The sequence below is a fragment of the Taurulus bubalis genome (assembly GCF_910589615.1).
Source record: "Taurulus bubalis genome assembly, chromosome: 2".
NCBI lineage: Eukaryota > Metazoa > Chordata > Actinopteri > Perciformes > Cottidae > Taurulus > Taurulus bubalis.
In genome coordinates, this window is record NC_136590.1 from 14,455,794 (window position 1) to 14,477,337 (window position 21,544).

At 46.7% G+C, this 21,544-nt stretch overlaps 1 protein-coding gene across 2 annotated transcripts in view; it reads right to left on the minus strand.

Moving 5' to 3' along the window:
• raraa (retinoic acid receptor, alpha a) overlaps nucleotides 1-21,544 on the minus strand; it is a gene marked incomplete at its 5' end in the record, with an annotated part of 71,821 nt that overhangs the window by 23,677 nt on the left and 26,600 nt on the right. Inside the window, one exon of one of the 2 annotated variants that reach the window (XM_079236960.1) lies at nucleotides 12,350-12,527. The exons of the other annotated variant lie outside the window; for it this stretch is intronic. Within the exon in view, the coding sequence (XP_079093086.1) occupies nucleotides 12,350-12,527 (178 nt within the window). Of the gene's footprint in view, nucleotides 1-12,349; nucleotides 12,528-21,544 lie in introns of those variants that run through there. 2 annotated transcript variants of the gene reach the window in all.

The window sequence follows — 21,544 nt, forward strand, 5'->3', positions numbered from 1 at the left end:
CCGTTGTTAAGATACATTGCATCCCATTTTCACACCGCTCTAACCCCACGCTTGGCTTCATTCCAGATGCCGTGTGAAATTATCTGTGTATTGGAATGATCAGATGACATGAAGATGAAAAATGGCGGCCCGAAATTGGCAGTCGACCGCCCGTTGGCCTGATGCGTCGGGGCCTTTAGGCTCATCACTGAACGGCCAGCCACTGCTTCCCTGCTCATGCCCCCTAATGATGACTGATGACACACATTTGATTCAGCCGTCTGATGTACGGCGTCAAGGGGCTCCTTAGTGGAAGATTTGGGCAGAGCGAAGGGAGAGCCGGTGGGCGGGGAGAGGCAGACTCATTTGTCTTTAGTGTCAGCGTTAATGCAAAAAAATATAAAAAATTTAAAGCGAGATGCTTGTTGATAGCACCGGGAGGTTAAGTTAGCTCTGTGCTTAGGAGAAATGGCTGATGAAAGCAGGCAGAGCCATCAAGGGAGCGCAGTGGGATGTTACTAGAATTTAATGAAGGACATGTTTAGCTTCCTCGGGTATTGGTTGTGCTTTTCTACTACCCACATCTGTGTGTGTGTGTGTGTGTGTGTGTGTGTGTGTGTGTGTGTGTGTGTGTGTGTGTGTGTGTGTGTGTGTGTGTGTGTGTTGTCTGTGCTTCCATAGACACTAATTTCCTGCATGGATCCCTGACCTTTCAATGTAGCCTGGGGGGAGCCATTTGATCATGAAACAGACACAAAAACGCACACTATATTCTGTGATGCGGCTGTCCACCAGTCAGAAGACTGGTTTTAGTGAGAAACATTGATCTCACACTACAATGCCAGTCTTTTTGATAGAACAAAAGGATTAAAAGGATGCAGTTCTTTTTAGCAGACTATTTCAGATGTAATGTCATGGTTGTCATTTATCAGTAGTCGTGTAACGGACCATTGTTGATCCGTGAACCGTGCGGATACCCCACCCCACTGTTCGGCACTCATGTGAGCCGCAGATTAATGAAACAGTTTAATGTTAACTCCCACAGTGTGCAATAAAGTTTTACTGACGATCGTTATCAGCCAATATTCAGTAAAAGATGCGGCATTTATGCTTCTCTAGTCGCCGATCTCTGATAATGTTACACTGTAAACAACCAGTCCGTGTTTAAACCGACACGAGGAGAACAATTCAGTGCAAATTTTTATTCGGCGAAGGTAAATTATCATGTTTTCACGATGTGTTCACATGTAATCTGGTAAAATGTAGTGTTGGTGAGAAACTTGAATAGATCCAGTTGTTTGAAGGAAATGTTTTCACAGCAACATAAATAGATGTTAGAGATGAATTATAAGCTGTTTACATTAGCTCTAAGCAGCTTACAATACATCATTAAAACTACTAATGACCTGATTTGCTTTAATCCATAAAATACAATTGTGTGTTTTTACAACAACAAAAAACACAATAAATGACTAAAACAAATAAAGGATGATTTACACTGACGTAAGAGCGGTTGAAATAATAATAGAAAATAGTCTGAAGACTTGTATACCAGCTGCTATAATCAAACAACAAAGGATCAGTATCTGCCAATATGGATCATCAATGATCGGCATTTAGAATCTTTTGTGCTGATCCGGTCTCAGTTTTATGGTCCATTGCCCCACTATTTATCAGCAACTCAAGATTATTACTAAAGCGTCCATATTTCTATAGGTGAGAGGGAGCATTATGAAGCTTCAAGTACACCCTTGATGTAAAGATTTAATGGACAGCTTTTGTTTGCAACTGTTAAGCCAGCTCTTGCATCGAAAATATTCTGTGCGTCCGTGTGTAATAAGCGTGCCTCCTCCATCTGTAAGTGCATGTGTGTGAAAATGTTTGCATGCAGGCAGTCACAGAACCATGCTTGTCGTCTTATGCATACACGAGTAAGCAGGCCTGCCAAAAAAATGAGTGGAAGTAACGTGAGCCGAGCCCTCAGGTGAGCCTGGTGTTAATGGTCCCACTTCTCCCTCTTGTCCTCTTTCCCTCTGGGGTCCAGTTAACCCCAGCTGGCCTCTGTCGACTGCTCCGTCTCTGCCTTGTGACCGGGGCCTCATTATGACCCTGGGGGTGACTAGGTGCCGTTTATGGCGACCCAGTTCCTCTGCAAGTAGGAACACACTCCTCTCCCAGTTAACTCTGTCCATTAAGCTAAGTGGGGCCTATCAATTATTCAATTGTTTCCAATGTATAATTCAAGGGATAAGGGGACCTGTCATGAATAGCGCCACACACACAGGTGAGGAAAGAGTACCGTACTTTTAATTTAGTCGATTGTTATATTACACATCTGGAAGCCAACTTGTTTAATGTGATGAGGGGGACATTAGGATGGAACAACAATACTACTGTCAATCTGTGATGACAAAAATAAATAAATAACATTGAGGGGAAAGCGGACTGACGATCAGAGAAAAGACAAATAAGAAGAGAAAATGAAGAGATGGAGAGTTAACCACAGGGTTGGTGATAAAGTGATTAAGAGAGAGAATCTGTTTGGCAGCAAAGTGAGAAAATGAAAAACAAGCGCTGCGCTAACATCTTGATTCATAAAGCGCACCGAATTGAAAAACTGAGCTGAAAAAAGGAGAGCGGGAGAAGAGAGGAAATTAGGGCAGAGCATTCAAAGGGTGAGAAGGTAGCTTTATGGAATCCCTCCCCACCCCCACACACACACACACACACACACACACACACACACACACACACACACACACACACACACACACACACACACACCCTCTGCTGTGTAGGCGTGGGTCCTGTGAGAGCCACCGATGTTAATACAGTTATTAAGCCTCACCACTGAAGCCTGCTCCACCTCCCCAACCCTCAGCATCAAGGAGCTCTCTCTGCCTGCCAGGCAGCAGGCGAGCTCACTTGCTTCCACAATGAGATCAAACGGTTGCAAGTAGGCCAGCTCAGGGGAAGCCAGTGAAGGAGCTTCCCGTTGATCAGTGAGGGCAGGTGGGGTTGGGTATGTCAAGCCCAAGGAGCATCCCAGCAGGCTTTAGGGAAGGTGTTGGGGGGGTAGGGAGGGTGCTGTAGTTCCTCCTTCCATTCCTCTTTCTTGAAAGTCAGCTGACCAAGATTCCCATGCATCTCTTCTTGGCGTTTGGAATTACAGCCATGAAAGGCTTTTGCTGCATGGTGAATGTCGCTGTGGAGGCTGATTAGAGGTGAGCGTTGAGGGAAAGACAAGGCTGGGGGGCAGGTTAAGCAGTGGCACTCGAGGCTAGACCTCCACGGGTAGCTCGGGGAAACCCTCGATGACTGCAGAAGAGAACCTAGCTGGTCAGCACTGTACCAGAGTGACATGTGTGTAGGTGCGTGTCTAATCGCTGCATTACATCCCATCCATAATTCACACGAGGCAGATAAGATTAGCATTGCCACTCTTGCCTGTAGCCAGGAGGAGAACATTTGGGCAGCCATGCAGCTTTGCACGCAAAGGTACTCAGTAAAAAGCAATGGTTAGCTTAAGCTGCCATCTGTCTGCCCTCACTGTTTAACGTCTCCATAGCAGAAAAGGCTACATTTTTGTGCGAGCTAAAACGAGATGAGGCTGGAGAGTGGAAACAGGTTTTCATCGAGACAACTGGGCAACACACATGAAGGTGAATAAAAAATAAAAAAAACTGCTGAAGAATGGGGCTTTTGTCTCGTCATGACACTTGATACAAAATAAGGAAATGAGAGAAGAGCCGGGATAAAGACAAATGCTGTAATGTGCTAAATAGGACGGGGATATAGGTCATTTGGTACCAGACTCAATATGCCAACGCTGGCCTGTTGGCAGCCATTGGATGCAGGCCAAGACTCCATCAGTCGCACTTGAACACTAATAATATCAGTCACCAGGCCAAGCCTCTCCCTCTGATGTCTGCCTTGTCTGATTTCTTCTTTCTGTTCCTTTTCATTCGCTCTCCACTGCTTCTTGTTCAAAGCAGAGCAAGGGCAAAAATCCACAGGCCAAAAATGACACTAAACCCCCTGAAAGGCTCCACAGAGATTATTGTTTGAAAATGCCAGCGCTCCCGGAGCCCCCCTTCCTCTTTCCTCTCCCGGTGTCTGAAATCTCTCTCTCTCTCTCTCTCTCTCTCTCTCTCTCTCCCTCTCTCCCTCTCTCCCTCTCTCTCCCTCTTTCTCTCTCTCTCTCTCCCTCTCTCTCCCTCACTCTCCCTCACTCTCGTTTTCTTTCAGCTGAGAGGTGCTGACAGCCCAGACACAATAATCCCGCTCTATTGTGAAACCGCCACGGCGGCAACAGTGCTACACATAAAGGTTTGCCACGTATGGCGTGAGGGCAGAGCCAGTGTCGCGGCTTGGGCTGGTGTTCACCAGTTACTACGGGTTCTAACTGTTGTCACCTTTTCCCATCCGGCAGCTCCCTGGCAGGATCTGAAACGAAGAGGGGGCGGGGGGGCGAGCTGCCAACGGATTCTGATTTCATCTCTTCGCTTCCTCTTTGATCACAGTGCTATCATTTAGAGCACCAAACAAAGATGTGTTTGTGTGCAATATAAAGCATTAAGACAATAACTTGAAGACTTTGGTGGAAGGAAAGCAAAAGCACAATGGAAACAAAATACATAATTCAGTATGGTCTAATCGCATCCTTGAGCAGAACTGTTGAACAAATGACTCTCCTCCTCCTCTCTTCCCTACACGCCCTTTGTCTTTTTTGGCCTACTATAAAAAGCTTTCCTCGGGTTGCTGTTAAAAATCCCATGGAATAACAGAATGTGCCCTCTCGGTCTTAAGTGCTGCACGGCTGCATATTTCCCTATAAACCCACCCGCTTCCCAAATCTGAAGGAACATCCGGGCCGGCAGGGCTTTTGAAAAAGAGATGACTAGGAATGAGGAAAAGGCATTTATGTGTCTGGTTTCATCCAGAGAGGAGGGCCCATGTCAACCTGAGGGCTTTAATATCAGTTACTTTCCCAGTGCATTGTCTCTGGGAATGAAACCGCCAGAAACGAACCACCAACTCAACCAGTAACCTGCAGCAAAGAGGCTTGTGACACATTTATTTCCCCCAGAACAATGAGTACTCCTCAGCATCTGACATGACCACTTAATTACTGTGCTATCTACCAAGCAACTGTCTCTCTCTCTGTCTGTCTCTCGCTCAACCAAGGTACTTCACTAACAATGGCTGTGATAAGAAACTACAGGTCGCAGTGAAGGTTAGACCATACGTCTCTGTGAAATGAAGAGCGTCCCTTCTAACACAAGGTGGCTCTAATCATAACAAACAGGATTCAGTTGTTTCAGTCCCTTCTCACTCACCTCTATTAACCTACACGTGTTCGGGGCCGCTCAGCTACGGCACATCTCTCAGTTCACACAATGCTAATATCACAAACAGGGTTAGAGGGAAGAGGCGGCCCGTAACCCAAGCCGTCAGTCGAACATGCCGTCCTATCCGTCACTATCCAGCACTACACTCTCCCTTCCCACCTCCGCCACACTGTTGGAAGTCTATTTCGTCTCGGTCCCAGGTGGGCCTTTAAGAGTCAAATGTCAGAGGCCGGGCTCCAGCCAGACACGTAATGAATATGAAATGATTCAGAGGGGCTGTGGGAAAGATCAGACAGTGGCGTCCAGACGGACCACTGGCTCCTCTGTCACTAACTGGGACCAGATTGAGCCCGGCTGGGCCAGGATGACATGAGAGAGAACCAAAGAGGAGAAGATACACAATATGGATATCTAAAGTTACTTCAGAAAGAAGCTTCCATAAATCAAGACCTACAGAAAGGACTTCCTCCTAACTTGCCCTGTGCGCACCCTGGAGGCATGATAAAGACACCAACAGGTTTTATGAAAGGCAGGCAAATAAGGACTCCAGTTATTAACCACAATAAGATCATCTGATATACTGAGACATCTTCTCTAGCTTAAGAGCTGCCATGCTACCTGATTAAAAAGCATGATTGTAGCCGAGGGGACTTTGTTTTTTTTGTGCGTGCAGAGCTCCCTTTCTTTCTTGCATGAAACACAAAGATTGAGCCGGTGCAGAGCGCTCCCTGTTGCTCCTTAGTTAACAACGCTGACTGAGACGGCAGCAACACGGTGCTATTTTTTGCCCAGACAGCAGAAGCCCGGCCAGGCTCTTGTATTTTTAGCATACTAACCTCTACCCTATTTTCTTGGCTGTCCCACTCTCTAAATAGGAGGGCATTCCTTTGTGTTGTGTTTGTGTGTGAACTACTCGAGGTGTACACAGTTGTCATCCATGTGAGGTTAACACGGATCCCCAGAGGGAGACAGGGGATGGGTATGTTGGTGTGGATTGGCCTAGAGCTTGTGGCTTGAGAGAGAGAGAGAGAGAGAGAAAGAGAAAGGAGAGAGAGACTAACTGCACAGCAGAGGCAGACAGTGGTCCTGATGAAACAAGGAAACACTCTATGTAATCACTCTATATATAGAGCGTGCTGGCAAAAGGGGGGTTGGAGGGCAGAAAATCTTGTAAAATATGAGGAAAAATTAGGGCGGGCGAGCCTTAAAGATTAATTGTGACACTGACTGCCTGGCTCAGGCTCGCCATGCGGTGAATGCCACCACGGAGATGGGGAACAGAGAGAGATAAAGTGGGAGAGAGAAAGGAGACACTTTGGGAATGAAAATGCCTCACAGATGAATTCTGGGGTGATGAATGTACCTGGTTCAATACCCCGATGAATTTATGTGTGTTCCATTATGAGAGGGTGGAGATGAAACATGGAGATAGGGGCGAGAGATGGGAAGCGGAGAGAGAGAGAAAGAGAGAAAGAGAGAGAGAGAGAGAGAGAGAGAGCCCTCTCTCAATGTGCTGGTGAGCTAGCCATGCAGAGCCCATTGCGAACAAGCCATCTGTAGAGATAAGTAAAGAAGTGATTACAACAGGCCCAGCTCAATTTCTGACAGTTGACGCTTGACTGCGCCCGTAGAGCCGAATTGATTTAAATGAAGAAGCTATGAATATTTTAGAGGGATGAACCCCCCTTTAACCTGAACTGTTTTGATCTCCCTACCACCCCTGTGTGTGTGTGTGTGTGTGTGTGTGTGTGTGTGTGTGTGTGTGTGTGTGTGTGTGTGTGTGTGTGTGTGTGTGTATGTATACATATAACAGGGCCGACACGGGGGAAGACTGTAATTATTGATAGTGAGATTGCGGGCCCCATGTCACAATATCTGCAATCAGCTGTCTTCTTTAAGCCCTGATGAATCAATGACACTGCCTGGATCTTTTCAGTCTGCCCTGCTTTGTTCATCAAAGTGGGCTTTGCAGTGTACACAGACCCTTGTTTGGGGATTTAGTGTCAAACCAAACCGGAGTACAGTACTCTCTGACTGATGCCTCCAGGCTAATTCCCTCTACAAACAAGCTGGGGCCCGTCGCTGGGTTCTGAGCATGTGTTCACAAAAAAAAACTGGCCAGACAAAAATATACTGTATGGAGTGACGCTGCAATAAGCCATCCTCCGGAGAAAATAGAAGTCGGCAGTCAGCTACAGCACTGTTTGTGCGAGTCCAAATGCCAGTTTCTCTACCAGTATTCAAGGTGACGGAGCACACCCACTTATTACTAGGGTTGGGTTGGGTCCAACACGTCCGGTACCTACCGGACCGAAAAGCAACGCAGATTTCGATGCTTCCTTCCGGTGCCTGAGCCGATTTAAATCCTTTTTTTTTACACTACTCTGTCAAGTTGCACGGTATATAGATACTAAAAGGGTAGCGCGGTACCTGCACGTTAAAAACGATTATTAAAATAGCGCGGATCACAGCACACTCGCTGCTCTGCTCTCTGTCTGCCTGCATGCAGAGCGGGGCTCGAGGGGGCGGGGCTTCCAGCGCTCACACACACAGCGCGCGCACACAGAGATCGCTGAAGACACGAGCACGAGCTTTTGAACGCCCGTCCTCGGCTGCTTGGAACAAATATATCCCGGTTGATATTAATGATGACGTGTAGTCCAGTAAAGCAGCAGTTTGTAGAATCCAACAGTCTCCGAGTTCTGTTGCACACGGTCCCATCAGGCCACCTGACTGTTCTTTTTTTAAATATATATTTTTATAGTTTGAAGTTAAAAGGTTTGAAGCTGTAGTTTGAAGTCAAGTGTTTTATATGTACTTATTTATTCTCTAGTATACTTTAAACAGTTCATAATATTGTTAAATTTGAAAAAAAAGAATTGCCTTGGCAATAAAAAAGTATCGGTTCAGGCACCGTTTAGGCACCGGTATCGTTTTAAAAGTATCGGTTTAGCACCGGTATCGGAAAAAACCCAAACGATACCCATCCCTACTTATTACACCGTCACAGAAACGACTGAAAAGGGCACTAGCGAACAACAACACACATCTCTGTTGCTGACATCTGATCCTTGTGACCCTGTGCTGCGGTGAAGATCCCAATCTGAGGGCATCTCTATTTAGTAAAGGATGAATTGCATAAAAAAAAGAAGAAAAAAAAGGCAGCAACAGCTTTGAAGGTTGGTGGCAAGGTGCCGTTTTGAGAGCGAGTGATGGCAGGTTGTGAAATGCTGCCCTGCGGCCTCTCCCAGAAGGGTTGAACTCCCTTCACCCCCTTGCCATTACAAACATACCTTGATGACAAAATGCGTTATTGATGTTCACCTGAAGGTGAAAGCAGGCGTGTTTCTGTGGACATACTGATCTCTCTCTTTCACACGCACACGCACACACACACACACACACACACACACACACACACACACACACACACACACACACACACACACGCACACGCACACGCTCTCCGTGACGTTCCAATGCGTTCAGGCTACTAAATCACTGTCACCATTCGCTGAAAGGGGTTAGGCAGACGTGGCGCAATAAGGAGACCGCCTGACACTTCCCCTCTTCTGGAAAGAACATGGAACCTTGCCTCAATGCTGTCCATCCATCCTGCCAGTTCCATCAAGTTGGGATCTACAACGCCCCAGGAGGAAAGGTCCCTTCTCTCATCAGCATGTCCATGAAAGCACCGAGGTCCATGGATATTAAAGGCGATACAGAAAATCGTATACAGCTCAGGCACTTGGCATTGACAATATGCACTTCAGGAACATTACAGTCTGGATGTTGTAAACAGCTTTGCCAATAACTCTTGAGCGGATTGACCAAGAAAATAAATGTGATACTTTATGTTCTGCCTTTATAGATTACCTTTTCTGCAGCTGTTTACGACAGCAACCTCCCTTCAATGTCATATGGCAGGACGAGCCTCTCTGTTTATGCTCCGTTTCTCAATTTTTTAGCAAACACTTGCCAAATAAATCTGCATATATAAATATCATATCCGCAGTTCTTTCGCAAGGCCAGCACCAATTTTGCAAAGTCCAAACACACCACCCACAGTTTTCATGTTGCTGCCGAACAGCACAAACAATAAGCGTCGCTCTTGCCGTGCTGTCTTAATGCTGCAGCCTCTCAGAAAGCCAAAAGCAAAACCATATGGGTTTGCGCCTCACCAGCTAAGCTTAAACTTTCTTGCTTTTTTTTTCTTCCCTCTTCCAAAAAAGAAAACATCCTCCCCCTTCATCATTGCCCAAAATTGCTCCTGCTTTTTCAGTCCGTTGCACTGAAAAACAATAAAATACCATCTGTTTTTCTTGGGCCTCGTCTCCTGCTAGGCAAAAGGACTTCCGCACTTAAATACCACATGAGTCAGATTAAGCTGCCAGTCACTTGCCCCTCAGACGCACAGCATTCCCGTCCGATAACCCACTTGGTAGGCCCTGCCTTCAGGAGACAAACTAGCTAAAGCTCGCCCTTCTCTCTGCCTCGTCTACTCTCGATGGAAATCCCTGGAGACCGCTTTCTTTCAAACTGTGGACAGCCTGAGAAAGAAATAAAAGAAAAAAAGAGCAAGAAGCCTATGGGCTGGTGAGCCCACCATGCAATCCCTCTTTCCTTCATACCCCCCATTTTTTGGTGTGTGACAGTCATGTGAACAAGGCCATACACATTATTTCATGCATGAGTCCCAGAATTGCTGTAAGGATTCTGACAGGCCCTCAGAGAAAAAAATCAAGTGCATTTTATCTGCAAGAACACACAGAGACCTTTCACCGTAAAGACTCTGAATAACCAGGATACAAGCTCGCCGACACCACCTTGAGTGGACAAACCTGCGCTGACAGCCAACGGAAGGAAACAGTCAAACCACTAAAGTGGCAGCATCTTTAAAGAACTAATAACATCAGGGATGAAGCGTCCATATGATCTGGATTTGTGCCCAGCCACTTAATGGGTCCAGGAGGACGTTTACTTCAGCAAAGATGGCATTTAGTGTGCTCTTAGAGCCAGAGAGCTCTTCTGTAAAGCCTGTAATGAATAGTTAGACCCAATGTGAAGAGGTTGAAAAAACAAACACCCAAAAAGGAAAAGCACTAAGGGGGTGAAAGAAAATGTTAAACTCTAGCAGCAGTCTGTTTCCAAACCCGCGTGCAGAGGATAACATACCATGAGACTACTGTCTGTGAAGTTTTGCATTTGAGAGAGAGTCCAGAAAGAGATGAAGCCAGCAGATGTTTTTGGGATCGTCTCGTGCTTTTGAGCCTGACTGCTTTGGATTCCTGCTTAAGTACGGGAGGTTAAAAAAAGAGAAGAATTCCTGCTCTGTTTTGTTTTCTATCCCTATGATCCAATAAGCCTCTGAGCCACGTGATGACACTAACGGATGTTGAGCCTCTACTCTAACCCCCCGCCCCTCCACCATCACCAACGGTCCCTGGTTGTGCGCTAAATTTTTTATTACATTCAAGCAGTGAGGCAAAGAGCGGCAATGCCCCCCCATCACTCACACACTCACACACTCACACACACACACACACACACACACACACACACACAGCAACTCCTCTGTTGAGCAACACAATGTGGAGTCGAGTAAGGGATCAGAGGTCTTTTCCTGGGCCACCCCCCCAGTCTCCCTCAGACGTTCTCACATGGTTTGAATCAATGCTGCTATGAGAGCTCTTTAGTGGGTCAGTTCGATAAATATTATGCTCTGCAACTTGTTCTTTTAGTCAAGAGGAATTTCTAATCTCATGTGACTTGGGAACAACAAGAAGCAAAAAAAAGTGACAGAGAGAGAAAGACTGCAGCGCAAACACAACCCGTTTTTTTGAGCAGTTTTGTTGTTACTGCCAAACATCAGAAATGTCCCTTTGTCGTGTGCGTCTATAGTCTGGGAGACGAGGAGGAAATTGGCCCTTAAGAGCCTGTGGAGATTCCTGCCTTTTACACTCTTTCAGCTGTGAAAGACAACAGAGCTATCTCTTCTATAAAAGGCCTGCTGGAGCTTTGTGCAGTGCAGCTCCTTTGAGGCAAAGAATGGGAATGGCCTCCGTGATACTTTGCAATAAAACTCTCTCTTATTGCAGCAGATACCGTATCAATAAACTGAAATCTCCCATGACTCAGAGGTGGTTACTTAACCGAAGGAAGAAAAAGAAAACACCACAAAATTCACCAAACACACACACACATACTTTAAAAAGCATCATCACTGACATGCTATTTTTAGACATGGCAAAGAAGCCTGTCTGGCACATAAGCCTAAAAATAATTATTTCTGGTTGTATTTATGAGAATTGAAATATGTATTCTGTTAACATATTAGGATGCATGAGTGATTTAAACAAACGGCAAAATGCAACACGATTTATGTCATTGTTTCCGACTAAATATAAACCGCAGGTATAGTAAAACACATTTAATTAGCGCGAGGCCTGATTGACACATTCAATATATCCGGGAGTGTCCAGTTAAGGCGGAGCTGCTGAGAAACTCTGGCCTGCTGGTGCAGCTCTCCAGATTACCAGAGGGACCGAGGAGGATAACGTGGGCAGGAAAGTTTGATCTGATTAACGTTGGCATGGTTTGTTTGTATTAAGTGCATATTTTGGGAACGCAAAAGCTTTGGATAACGTGGTCTGGCTCAGAGCGACGCAGTCTCAGAAAGAGGAGGAAGAAGAAAAAGGGTGCATACAGAGGCAGGAGAGAGAGAGAGAGAGAGAGAGAGAAAGTGGGTCAAGTATATATAATGCAGTTATGAAGCTGGTGGTGATGACATGCAACGCTGTTCGGCACATATTATCGGGTTTGAATAATTGAGATACAACAGGCTGGTAACAAGGGGCTAAAGGTCTTGTAATAACGATTTTAGTCGTGTGGTATTAATATAACTAGAAGGAAAAGACGCCATGTATACAGGCTATATGAATGTAAACACACATGGCCAAAGAGGCTTTAACTTCCCCAGTTGGTGAAATGGAGTTAAGGAGGCAGGAGAAGGCACCTACAGTGATTGGAGCCGTTCCAGTGCTGGTTCCTGATGGACGTGCTGTAGGGATGCGGCGCTCCGGGCACCAGTCCTTTCTCTGGAATCAAGCATCCTCTGCTCTGGTTGTAGTAATCCATCATTAAAAACGGGTTCGGGCTGGGATTCAGTCCCACAACGTCCACGCTCTCATACATCATACGAAGCAGGGCGATAGCAGCGGGTTATTGTAAAAAAAAAAAACGAACTATTGTCGCGCGCGCAGGGAAACCACGAGCCTTGTGGGTTTCAGCCAGCCACCAGCGGAGGTAGAAACTGAGGACAGACGGGGAGGGGAAACTGCATTAAAAGAAAAGAAAAGGTGGTAAATCCAAGCACATTTGAACATTCGGCATCTGCTTGCAGCGCTGGATTGATCGGAACCCAAAACCGAGGAGTGGATCAGTGTCTGGAATAGCCCTAATCGGCTGCGCTCAATTTGAAAACATAATTTAAAAGAACAGCCTTCATGGTGTCTAATGTAATAACGTAAGAATATGCACAAAATAACACACCGAGGGGAAGGACCTGAAGAACTTCAGCACAATATATCGGTCCCCTCTCGGCCTTGCTCAGAGAGGGAGCAACATTTGAGGCTGTATCCACACCATACAGAGAAAAGAAGCCGGATAAAAATCCCAGAGAAGAGAACACAGATCTCCCGAGTCCGCGTCGGACTCCACAGGGATGCACCGTAGGGGCCAAGGCGCAAATATCAGAGAGGAAATCCCGTCTGGTTGCAGTTTGTCTTCCTGGGTGACGGTCGGTTGTCCCGTTTGCGCCCGTCGCGGGTGGACTCCTGTCAGCCCCCGTAAATGAACCGGTCTCCCTCCGTGCGCCACAACAACCGGCGACTTGCCTCGGTCAGACCCCGCTCTCCGATATCCAGGGTCCCGGGAAAACACGCAGCGCCACCTTGTTTGTATTCGGTGAGAGGCGCCTAAATCATTCCCACACCGAATCGTGCGGCTATCATGTTCTGCAAAAAATGTGACAAGGCACAGCAGCTGAGGGCTTTGGCTCCACCTCCACTCGGCTCTTTTCCTTTTTTTTTCTCTTCCTCCCATCGTTCCCCTTTCATGCGTGGCTCCTCCCACATTTAACCCCTTCAGGGACGTCACCGTGGATCTCCCTCTCTCTCGCGGGCCCTGCATGGGACGTGGGCGAGAGGAGCACCGCCAAAGCCGTCCCTCAGATTTAGGTGCGGGGGCTTTAAATAAGAATGCATTCGAGGACATGATGACGTTATATAAGCTTCGTAATGAGTCTGTCATATCTTTACGCGGAATGCATTGACTTAATGAGAGCTGCACCAGACTGTATCAGTCTGTCTCTTTTTCCTGGAAGTTCCCCTCCATGCTCTCACTCTTTATTCGGGCTCCTCCTTCCAACTAATTTGACCCTCTCCCCCATGCTCTCATCAGTCCCTACCCTCAATTTTTTTTTCTCCCCCAACCACTTCTCCCTAATTTGCCTAATGCTATGCGGCTGAACTTTTCCTGAACCCAGGGAAGTAGGCAGCCTCACCTCCTGGTGACCCACTGGCTGACTTGGATTCGCCTTTCTGGCTCGCTCTCATCCCACATAATTCAAAGGTTTCCCACCTTGTACACTTAGTAACACCATTGCACTTTTCCTCGAGTGCTGCCCGGAGAGGCGCCTTGGTTCACCCGGCACAAATAAAGTAACAAAAGTGGCACCCAGTTCCCGGTAGCCTGAAACTTAACTTTTCTCACAGCGCAGTGGATTAAAATCCAGGAAACTGTTTTGCTTCAGACTTGCACCGCCACGCTATTGAAATGTTACTCCACCTATACTCTGCAACATTCCATGCAACATTGTTGCAACTTGTTATGCTGGGTCGTATACCGAGTCCATACCAAAGCTATCGTAGCAGAACTCTGGAGGTCTGAATATTTTCCTCTCGGGAGTCAGGTGATATAGTGGCAATTACGCTGCCACAAAAACATCCAGACCTTTCACAAACACATCACCGGTCTCATGTTGTGGTGTTGACAGGTAAACTGAGCTTTTCAAAAGCATTGACCTGTGATTGTCATGTGATCTGGAGTACAGCTGTCGGCTCAAGTTGCCTGCTGCATGTTCAATGGTGGAGAGATTAGGGCCAGGCCCACACTGGAGGTACATTTGAGGACATCTCACGTTATATGACTATTATTGCACCTTCACACTGGCAAGAGGGAAAATGTGAATCATTCCAAATAAAAATGAAAAGAAAGACCACATATAAACATATTAGGCATGTTTGATAGATGATTGAGACGTCCAAGACCAGGTCGGCAACATGGAAGGACACTTTCTGTGGATGCGGAATTCGGGTCCCATCATTTCATGAACATGCAATCTTAATTTGTGTACTGTTTATTTTTCTTGGATGCATGCGTGGACAGAAAACGTTTGCTACATATATAGCCTTTTCAAATATATCTGCATTAATTGGCAAAAAACCCCGGTGTGGCTTGTGTGGTAATCTACACCGCTGCCTGAACAATACCTCTCCTCCCCCACTTTCCCTACACCTGAGCCACAGCTGGGTCGGACCAACAGGGTTTCTGAGAGGGATTATCTACATGGAGCCTGGCAGGGGGCTCAGGGGGCTCGGCCCGCTCCGCCCCCACTGACTGTGACACTTATTTAATGCAGACCCTAGTGTGTTTACCCTGCCTGATAAGAGCACAGTGTGCAGGCATGGCCGCCGCGACCCCTCGCCTGCACTGATAGCGTAGCCACACATTCCTTGACAGGATTAGCCCTATGAGTAATGGCTGTCAGAAAATGCTAATTCTCCTGGCTCTGTTTTCTTCTCCAAGGGGTGAGCATTCATCCTCAGGCAAAACACTGTGATAGCATAGAACAAGCTAAGAGATAACAGATTGTTGATCATTGCTTATTATGATGGGGGGGGGGGGGGGGGGGGGGGGATTAAACCTGAAAAAGTCCTTTTCCCACCTCGTTCTTAATTTATTTTGAAATGGACAACGTTTTGTCCTTAACCGGGCTGAATTAAATCAAAGTGGTATTTTTACTGTGACAGGAGGGACCACAGTGCTCCTTGTGACAGACATTTGGGAACTGGATGTATTACATCATATCAACAGAACAGCTGATATGATGTGCTGGTTTAGTGACAGGTGGTGTCCAGTCTGTTTGTGTAAGTGGCTCATCACAAACAAGCACACACACAAACATACACATAATATGAGTAGAAGTGCTCTTACACACTTGACAATTGGTGCCACGAATGTAGGGGAAGTGAGAGTGGTCAGCGCTCTCTATTGCATCTTCATGACTGTGTAAAGCAGAAAGACAACAAGTCACAAGCGGTTCGGCCCACGTTATCACACCGGCCCAGGTGGCTGATCTCGATTCAGCATCAATACGCGTCACACTCGAAGATGCACTTTGGCTGGGAAGCAAAGCCAGAATGAGTCTCGTTTGTGTGGCTCAGGCTTCAAAGTGTTGTTGCGTAAAGTCCAGGCACAATTCAAAAGAGAAGGCTTTTGCAGAAGTAGATGGTTGTAGAAGTAATAAAGGGTAAACATAGCAACTTGATACAGTGCAAAGCTGGAACTGAGAGTCCAGCGGAGATGGAGGAAGGGGTGGGGGGGTGTAAGGACTTTAGGAGGGAATTCAAAGAGTTTTATGGGCAAGGGCGGAGGGGAGATTGCTGGCTGGACCTCGAGGGTGTCGAACTACTTTTACTGCCCCCACTCTCCTTCTTTCTAAGCTCAATCTGGGGTGTTAGGAAGCTGTAAAATGTGCTCTCCCTGCCATTGCTCCCCCAAGGAGATGTCCAGGTCTGTCACGCTGCGGGGCAACACATGCCGTCTGCAGGTCAGCAGTAACATCCCGCATCTGTGATTATCTGCACCATAATCCCCTCTACCCCGACTCATACCGCCGCCATGGTCACAACAGGCGACTTCCTTATGCCACCAGGCGCACATCTCCCTCGCTCACGTCAGCGTGCGTTGACTACTGAGAGCGTCCCGTGGCGCATGTTTGCTTTTAAGTCGACCTGAAACTACCGCTCCGTTCCCCTTGCTGCCATTACGGTTTCTCTCACTGTGTGTGTGTGTGTGTTTGTGTGTGTGTGTGTGTGTGTTTGTTTGCACAGCTGGTTTTGTGCAGCCCCGGACAGGCAGCACCAGCCAAACCCAACAGCTGTGCTCCCCGATGGCGAGCCAATGTGTAATGAGGGCCCGACCCTTCGATGTGAGAACATGCTGCAGTTATCGACGAACGCCGCGGCTCTTCCATCTCCTTTCTGTCAATCTACTGGACACACACACACACACACACACACACACACACACACACACACACACACACACACACACACACACACACACACACACACACACACACACACACACAAAGCCTGACCCAAAGTGAAACACTTCTGTAGATCTCTAGCTCATGATTTGCTCTCCTCAGTGTGTGTGCATCTGTGTGTCTTTTCTAAAAAAAAGACCCTCTTGGAGGCTGCAGGGATTTTGTGAAAGCCGTCGTCATTATCCCTTTAATGTCCCTCTGACAGCAGATTCCAGCATTTATGGTACAGGCCTATATCTGCCCATAAAGCCTTTTATTGTTTAGCCTAACTCTATGGTGGCCGTAACCTGGTTTTCCCATTTTTTATGGGACCTTCACTATATCATAGGAGGGAGGACAAAGCTGCCCACAATCGGTGTTTACCAAAGTATGGCCAACTCATAAATCCATCATGGCCAGCGGCATTCTGGAAATACCTCAGCAGAGGGAGAGGGGGGAGGGGGGGGGAAGAGGCTTGTAATCGCCCCACACTCTACAGCCTTGAGTTAGAGAGAGCCCATCTCCACAATGATCATTAGGTCTATTTTCCTTTACACAGTCCATCATTCAGCAAATCAAGGGGAAATTGCTATGGATGTTACCCTGGAGGAGGGATATCTCAATATCAGTCATCCCGGACATGGAATGGCCCCCATTAGCTGTCAGAAACAGGGAGATGTTTAGTACATACGGATGGACACACCACTAATTTTATTAAGAGGGACAGAGAATGAAACACAGAGCAAACTAGAGGTAGAAGAGACTGTAGAAAGGTTGAGGAAGTTAACAGTAAAGAGGATATATGACTGGGATGAACAAATCAATGAGCCGTGGTTAAAAGAAGAACGTTTTCTATTAATAAAAAGATGTTCATTCTTACAGTGTTTGCTGGACGTGTAGATCGGTGGGCTAGTGACATCAGGAGTCAAACAACTGCCTTCATCTAAGATTACTGCGATCCAAGTTGAGTTCTTCATGCTGAAACTATCAGTCCAGAATAAGTGCCCTCTCACATAGAAATGTTTGAATTTGATTTCTAGCATAATTTTTTTTTAAGGGAATCCCAGCAATGCTTTATTTGCTAAGACAAAAAAATGTAACAGATTTTTAAAGCACGGACAATGCACAAAACTTAGCAGACTGTTTCAGACTGAAAACCAGCACAGGCTGCCAAATGTTTGGCTTGACACAGAAAAGAATTACAGAAAAAAAATACTAAAGAGCAGGCAAGCATGTGAGGAGGCTACTGCAAAGAGAGGATCTGCACCAGGAAAGATTGGTGGGCGAGAGAGACAAGCAGGGAGCAATTAACACTCCAGCTACATTATGTGTGTCTGTGTATGAAACCATTAATTTCTCCGATTCCTGCGTCCAGGTACTCGACCGGGGCCTTGCCCTTGTGGCCTTAACTGACGACAGACGAAGTGAGAAGTTGAGGAAGCAGGGAAAATAAGTTTAAAAAAGCTGTCTTCTCTTAAAAACACACTTCCACGCTTTGTCATTTGCCTATGTTACCCGATTAGAGTTGTTTTATGTCCCTCCAACAGAGATCTTACTGCTGTCTGGGTGTCTCCGTTCTGTATCACTAACATGCCCCCTCCTCTCCACAGCATTCTCCTCTCTCCTAACCGGCCTCTCATTGCTTTCTCTCTCAAGTTTTTGAAGTGCTGCAGAAGGCCGATTTCTCGTTTTCTATTCAGAAGTGTGATGCTCGGGGTGGCCTGGAGGGGATACGAGAGGAGGAGGTGGGGGGTTGGGGGGGGGTTTAGTGGTTCGCTTTAAGTGGATTGCCCTCAGTCTTGTTGTGCCCAGCCTAAAGCATTATAACGCCTCGGCAAGTGACCTCCACTTGAGTGGTGCCCCTAACACTGGCGCTGGGCAGGGCACACTGATTATTGTGCTTAGTACAAAGACAGAATGTGTGCCATGAACCGCGCAGAGGTTGGACAACTGCAGGCTGAATGTGCAGTCAACACTCATGGAAACGGTTGCGTGTGCGTGTGCGCACGGGTGCGATTCTGCTATAATCCTGCCTTTGCTCTTTTTATGAAACGGACCGCTCTCTCCTGGGCACATGTTCTTGTTGCATCCTGCTTTTTCATGTTTTTGAATGCTTGCATGTCTGCGTCCCGCCGCGCAATGCGAATTGGACAAAGCTGCCGAGCTGGTTCAGATGTTAATGAAACATGTGAAATCCCCTGCTTAGCCAGCAAGTTGGGAGCTGGGGATAACAAAGGCCCACGGGAGAGCAACAGACTGCTGCGGTTCAGAGCATGACAAATGCCCCTGCCGTCGTCACCACTGTGGCCCCTGTTAGCCTGCCTTTTAGGGGGGGGGTCTCCCTCATTCTAACCTGGGGAGGGGAGCAGGAGGAGGGTTAATGGAATGGATGACTCCGCCACATTAAAAAAGAGGAGAGCTGAGCGATGAGGGAGGAGGAGTCATCAGCATTTCAAAAGAATGAGGCCCAGGGAATGCAGATGGAGCCGCTACTCCTCTTTCTCTGCTATCTCTCACCATCTCTGTTATTGTTCACCGCACACCGCAGCTCGGCCCTAGTGTGTGTTTGTGTGTGTGTATATACATTTACACATATGAAAGAGATGAGTTAATTGGATGAGAGGCAGCCCTTTCACCCACAAGTCCCAGAGGTGCGTATGGGTCAACTTCATCTGAGAGCCGGTGACAACCCCGACAGTAAAAAGTGCCCCATCAGAGCGCAGACTTTCATTTGCACTGTGGTTGTTTCTGCAGTCAAAAGGTTTGCTCAGCTTGGCTACAGGCAGAAGGGAAGAGGCTCGGCCCAGAAGAACTTCTGTGAAAATTGATAACGTTTTGCCCTCAGTCCCTGCAAAAGAACACCGGAGGTACTGAAAACATGACCAGCACATGACTTATCATATGCACCTCATAACACAGAGCACCTTTTGTTACACATATCCTCCCGATCTCAATGACACGACTCTTTTAGACGAACACATTTCAAATATACATTAACAAGTAGAGCTGTTTGGTTTAGGACAGAGGTAGCTTTAAGCTCTTTCCATTCATTTATTTTCAGAGGGAATACGTTAAAGAAAATGTTTTCCCCCCCGCTTACGTCGACTAGTAATTATGTCAGAAAGCTTAAATAAAAATACTTTAAATCACTAACTTTGCAGTTTTAACCATCAATTGGGCACAAAACTTCCAAGTGTTAGAAAAAAGAAAGAAGCACAGAAGGGCTTTGAACTGATATAAATAAAGCTGGACAGTCACTACGGTTACCCAAACCATCTGTGTTGTGAACCCGTGGAGAGGGGAATGACTCAACAGTAAGTAAATAGGCTAATACAAAAAGTGAATGGCTCCGAAGGGCAGATCATTAGCCGGCCACATCTTACCATTCTCTGTGTGATACCAGGACGGGAGGGGGTTGATACATGAAAAAAGAAGCCTGATAATATTTAACCAGCAGAGATCTATCATCAATCTGGACTTGCCCCCGCCCCCCCCCACACACACACACACACACATCATCATCCCTCACCCTCCCCAGCTCTGGTCTATTGTCATTAAAACCCTGGCTCCCTTTCACTCCTTATTCAATATTTTTTAGCCATTGTTCCACGTAACATGCCCCCGCTGAACTACATTACTTTTCCCACTCGGTGGTGAAAGGAGAGGGGCAACAGTCAGAGAAAAACATAATATGTTAAAGTGTCAGGAGCAACAAAAACATCAGAAGTCTGGTTTTCGCACACATTCTCAAATGCAAACTCCAAGCTGAAGCATACAACGCCACACTTTTCTCTCTCTCTCTCACACACACACACACACACACACACACACACACACACACACACACACACACACACACACACACACACACACACACACACACACACACACACACACACACAAACACAGTGACCCTGTGGGCTTAGCTGGGCTCTTTGAAGGAAAAAGAGAAGTCATTTATCCAATTCATCTTCGCTGCACCTCGCAGCACCTTTTAAAAACACTCTTTATTCCTTGCTAACGCTAGAACTGCAGCTTACTGACAGCATGATGGAGAGCCTCATTCAACCTCCTTTTATTTCTTTCTCTGTCTGTCTGTCTGTCTGTCTGTCTGTCTGTCTGTCTGTCTCTCTCTCTCGCCGCCGTCTCTGGAGCTTCTCCTGTCTTTCCATCCTCGCTGCCAACAGCCCTTGCAGAAAAGTGAAGACCAAGCTTCAGTGACAATGTAAGAAAGTGTAAGTGTGTGTGCATACGCGTCCGTCTGGGGTTGAGCTTGTCTGTCTCGAGGGTGTTTTGGCACAGATCCATGTGCATCAGTGTTTGCATGTTTAATCTGCAAAAAACTGTTGACACAGTAAAATGTGTAAAAGGTGAAGGAAGGGGGTTTGGCAGATGAGAGGGTGGGGGGGGTGGGGGTCTGGATTGTCAGAGCTCATCACGAAGTATCACAAAAACCATCCTCCAGAACCTGTCGATATTCAGTTTTCTATCCTCTCATGCTTTTCACTCTTTCCACTTGTCTTCTGTAGCTCTATTATGTTGTGCAGCAGGTCTTCACTGTTGCATTGCTTTAGCTTCTGCTGATCAAAAGTTAATCTCTTAATTATGTACACACATAGCTGCAAAATTTGGATTTTTGCATTTACATATAGCGCATGTCATCCCTGGGCCTCAGCCCCCCTGGTGTGCAAAAGCATCTCCAAATGTGTTTGTGGTGAATAAGCAAAAAGTGATGCATATTTCAGTTCGCACACAGCTGAGCGTCAGACTGTCTAGACCGTGTTTGACCAGGGGTGTACTTGCTCTCAGGTCTGAGTGTTTATCTGAGGTAGTCTCTATGCAA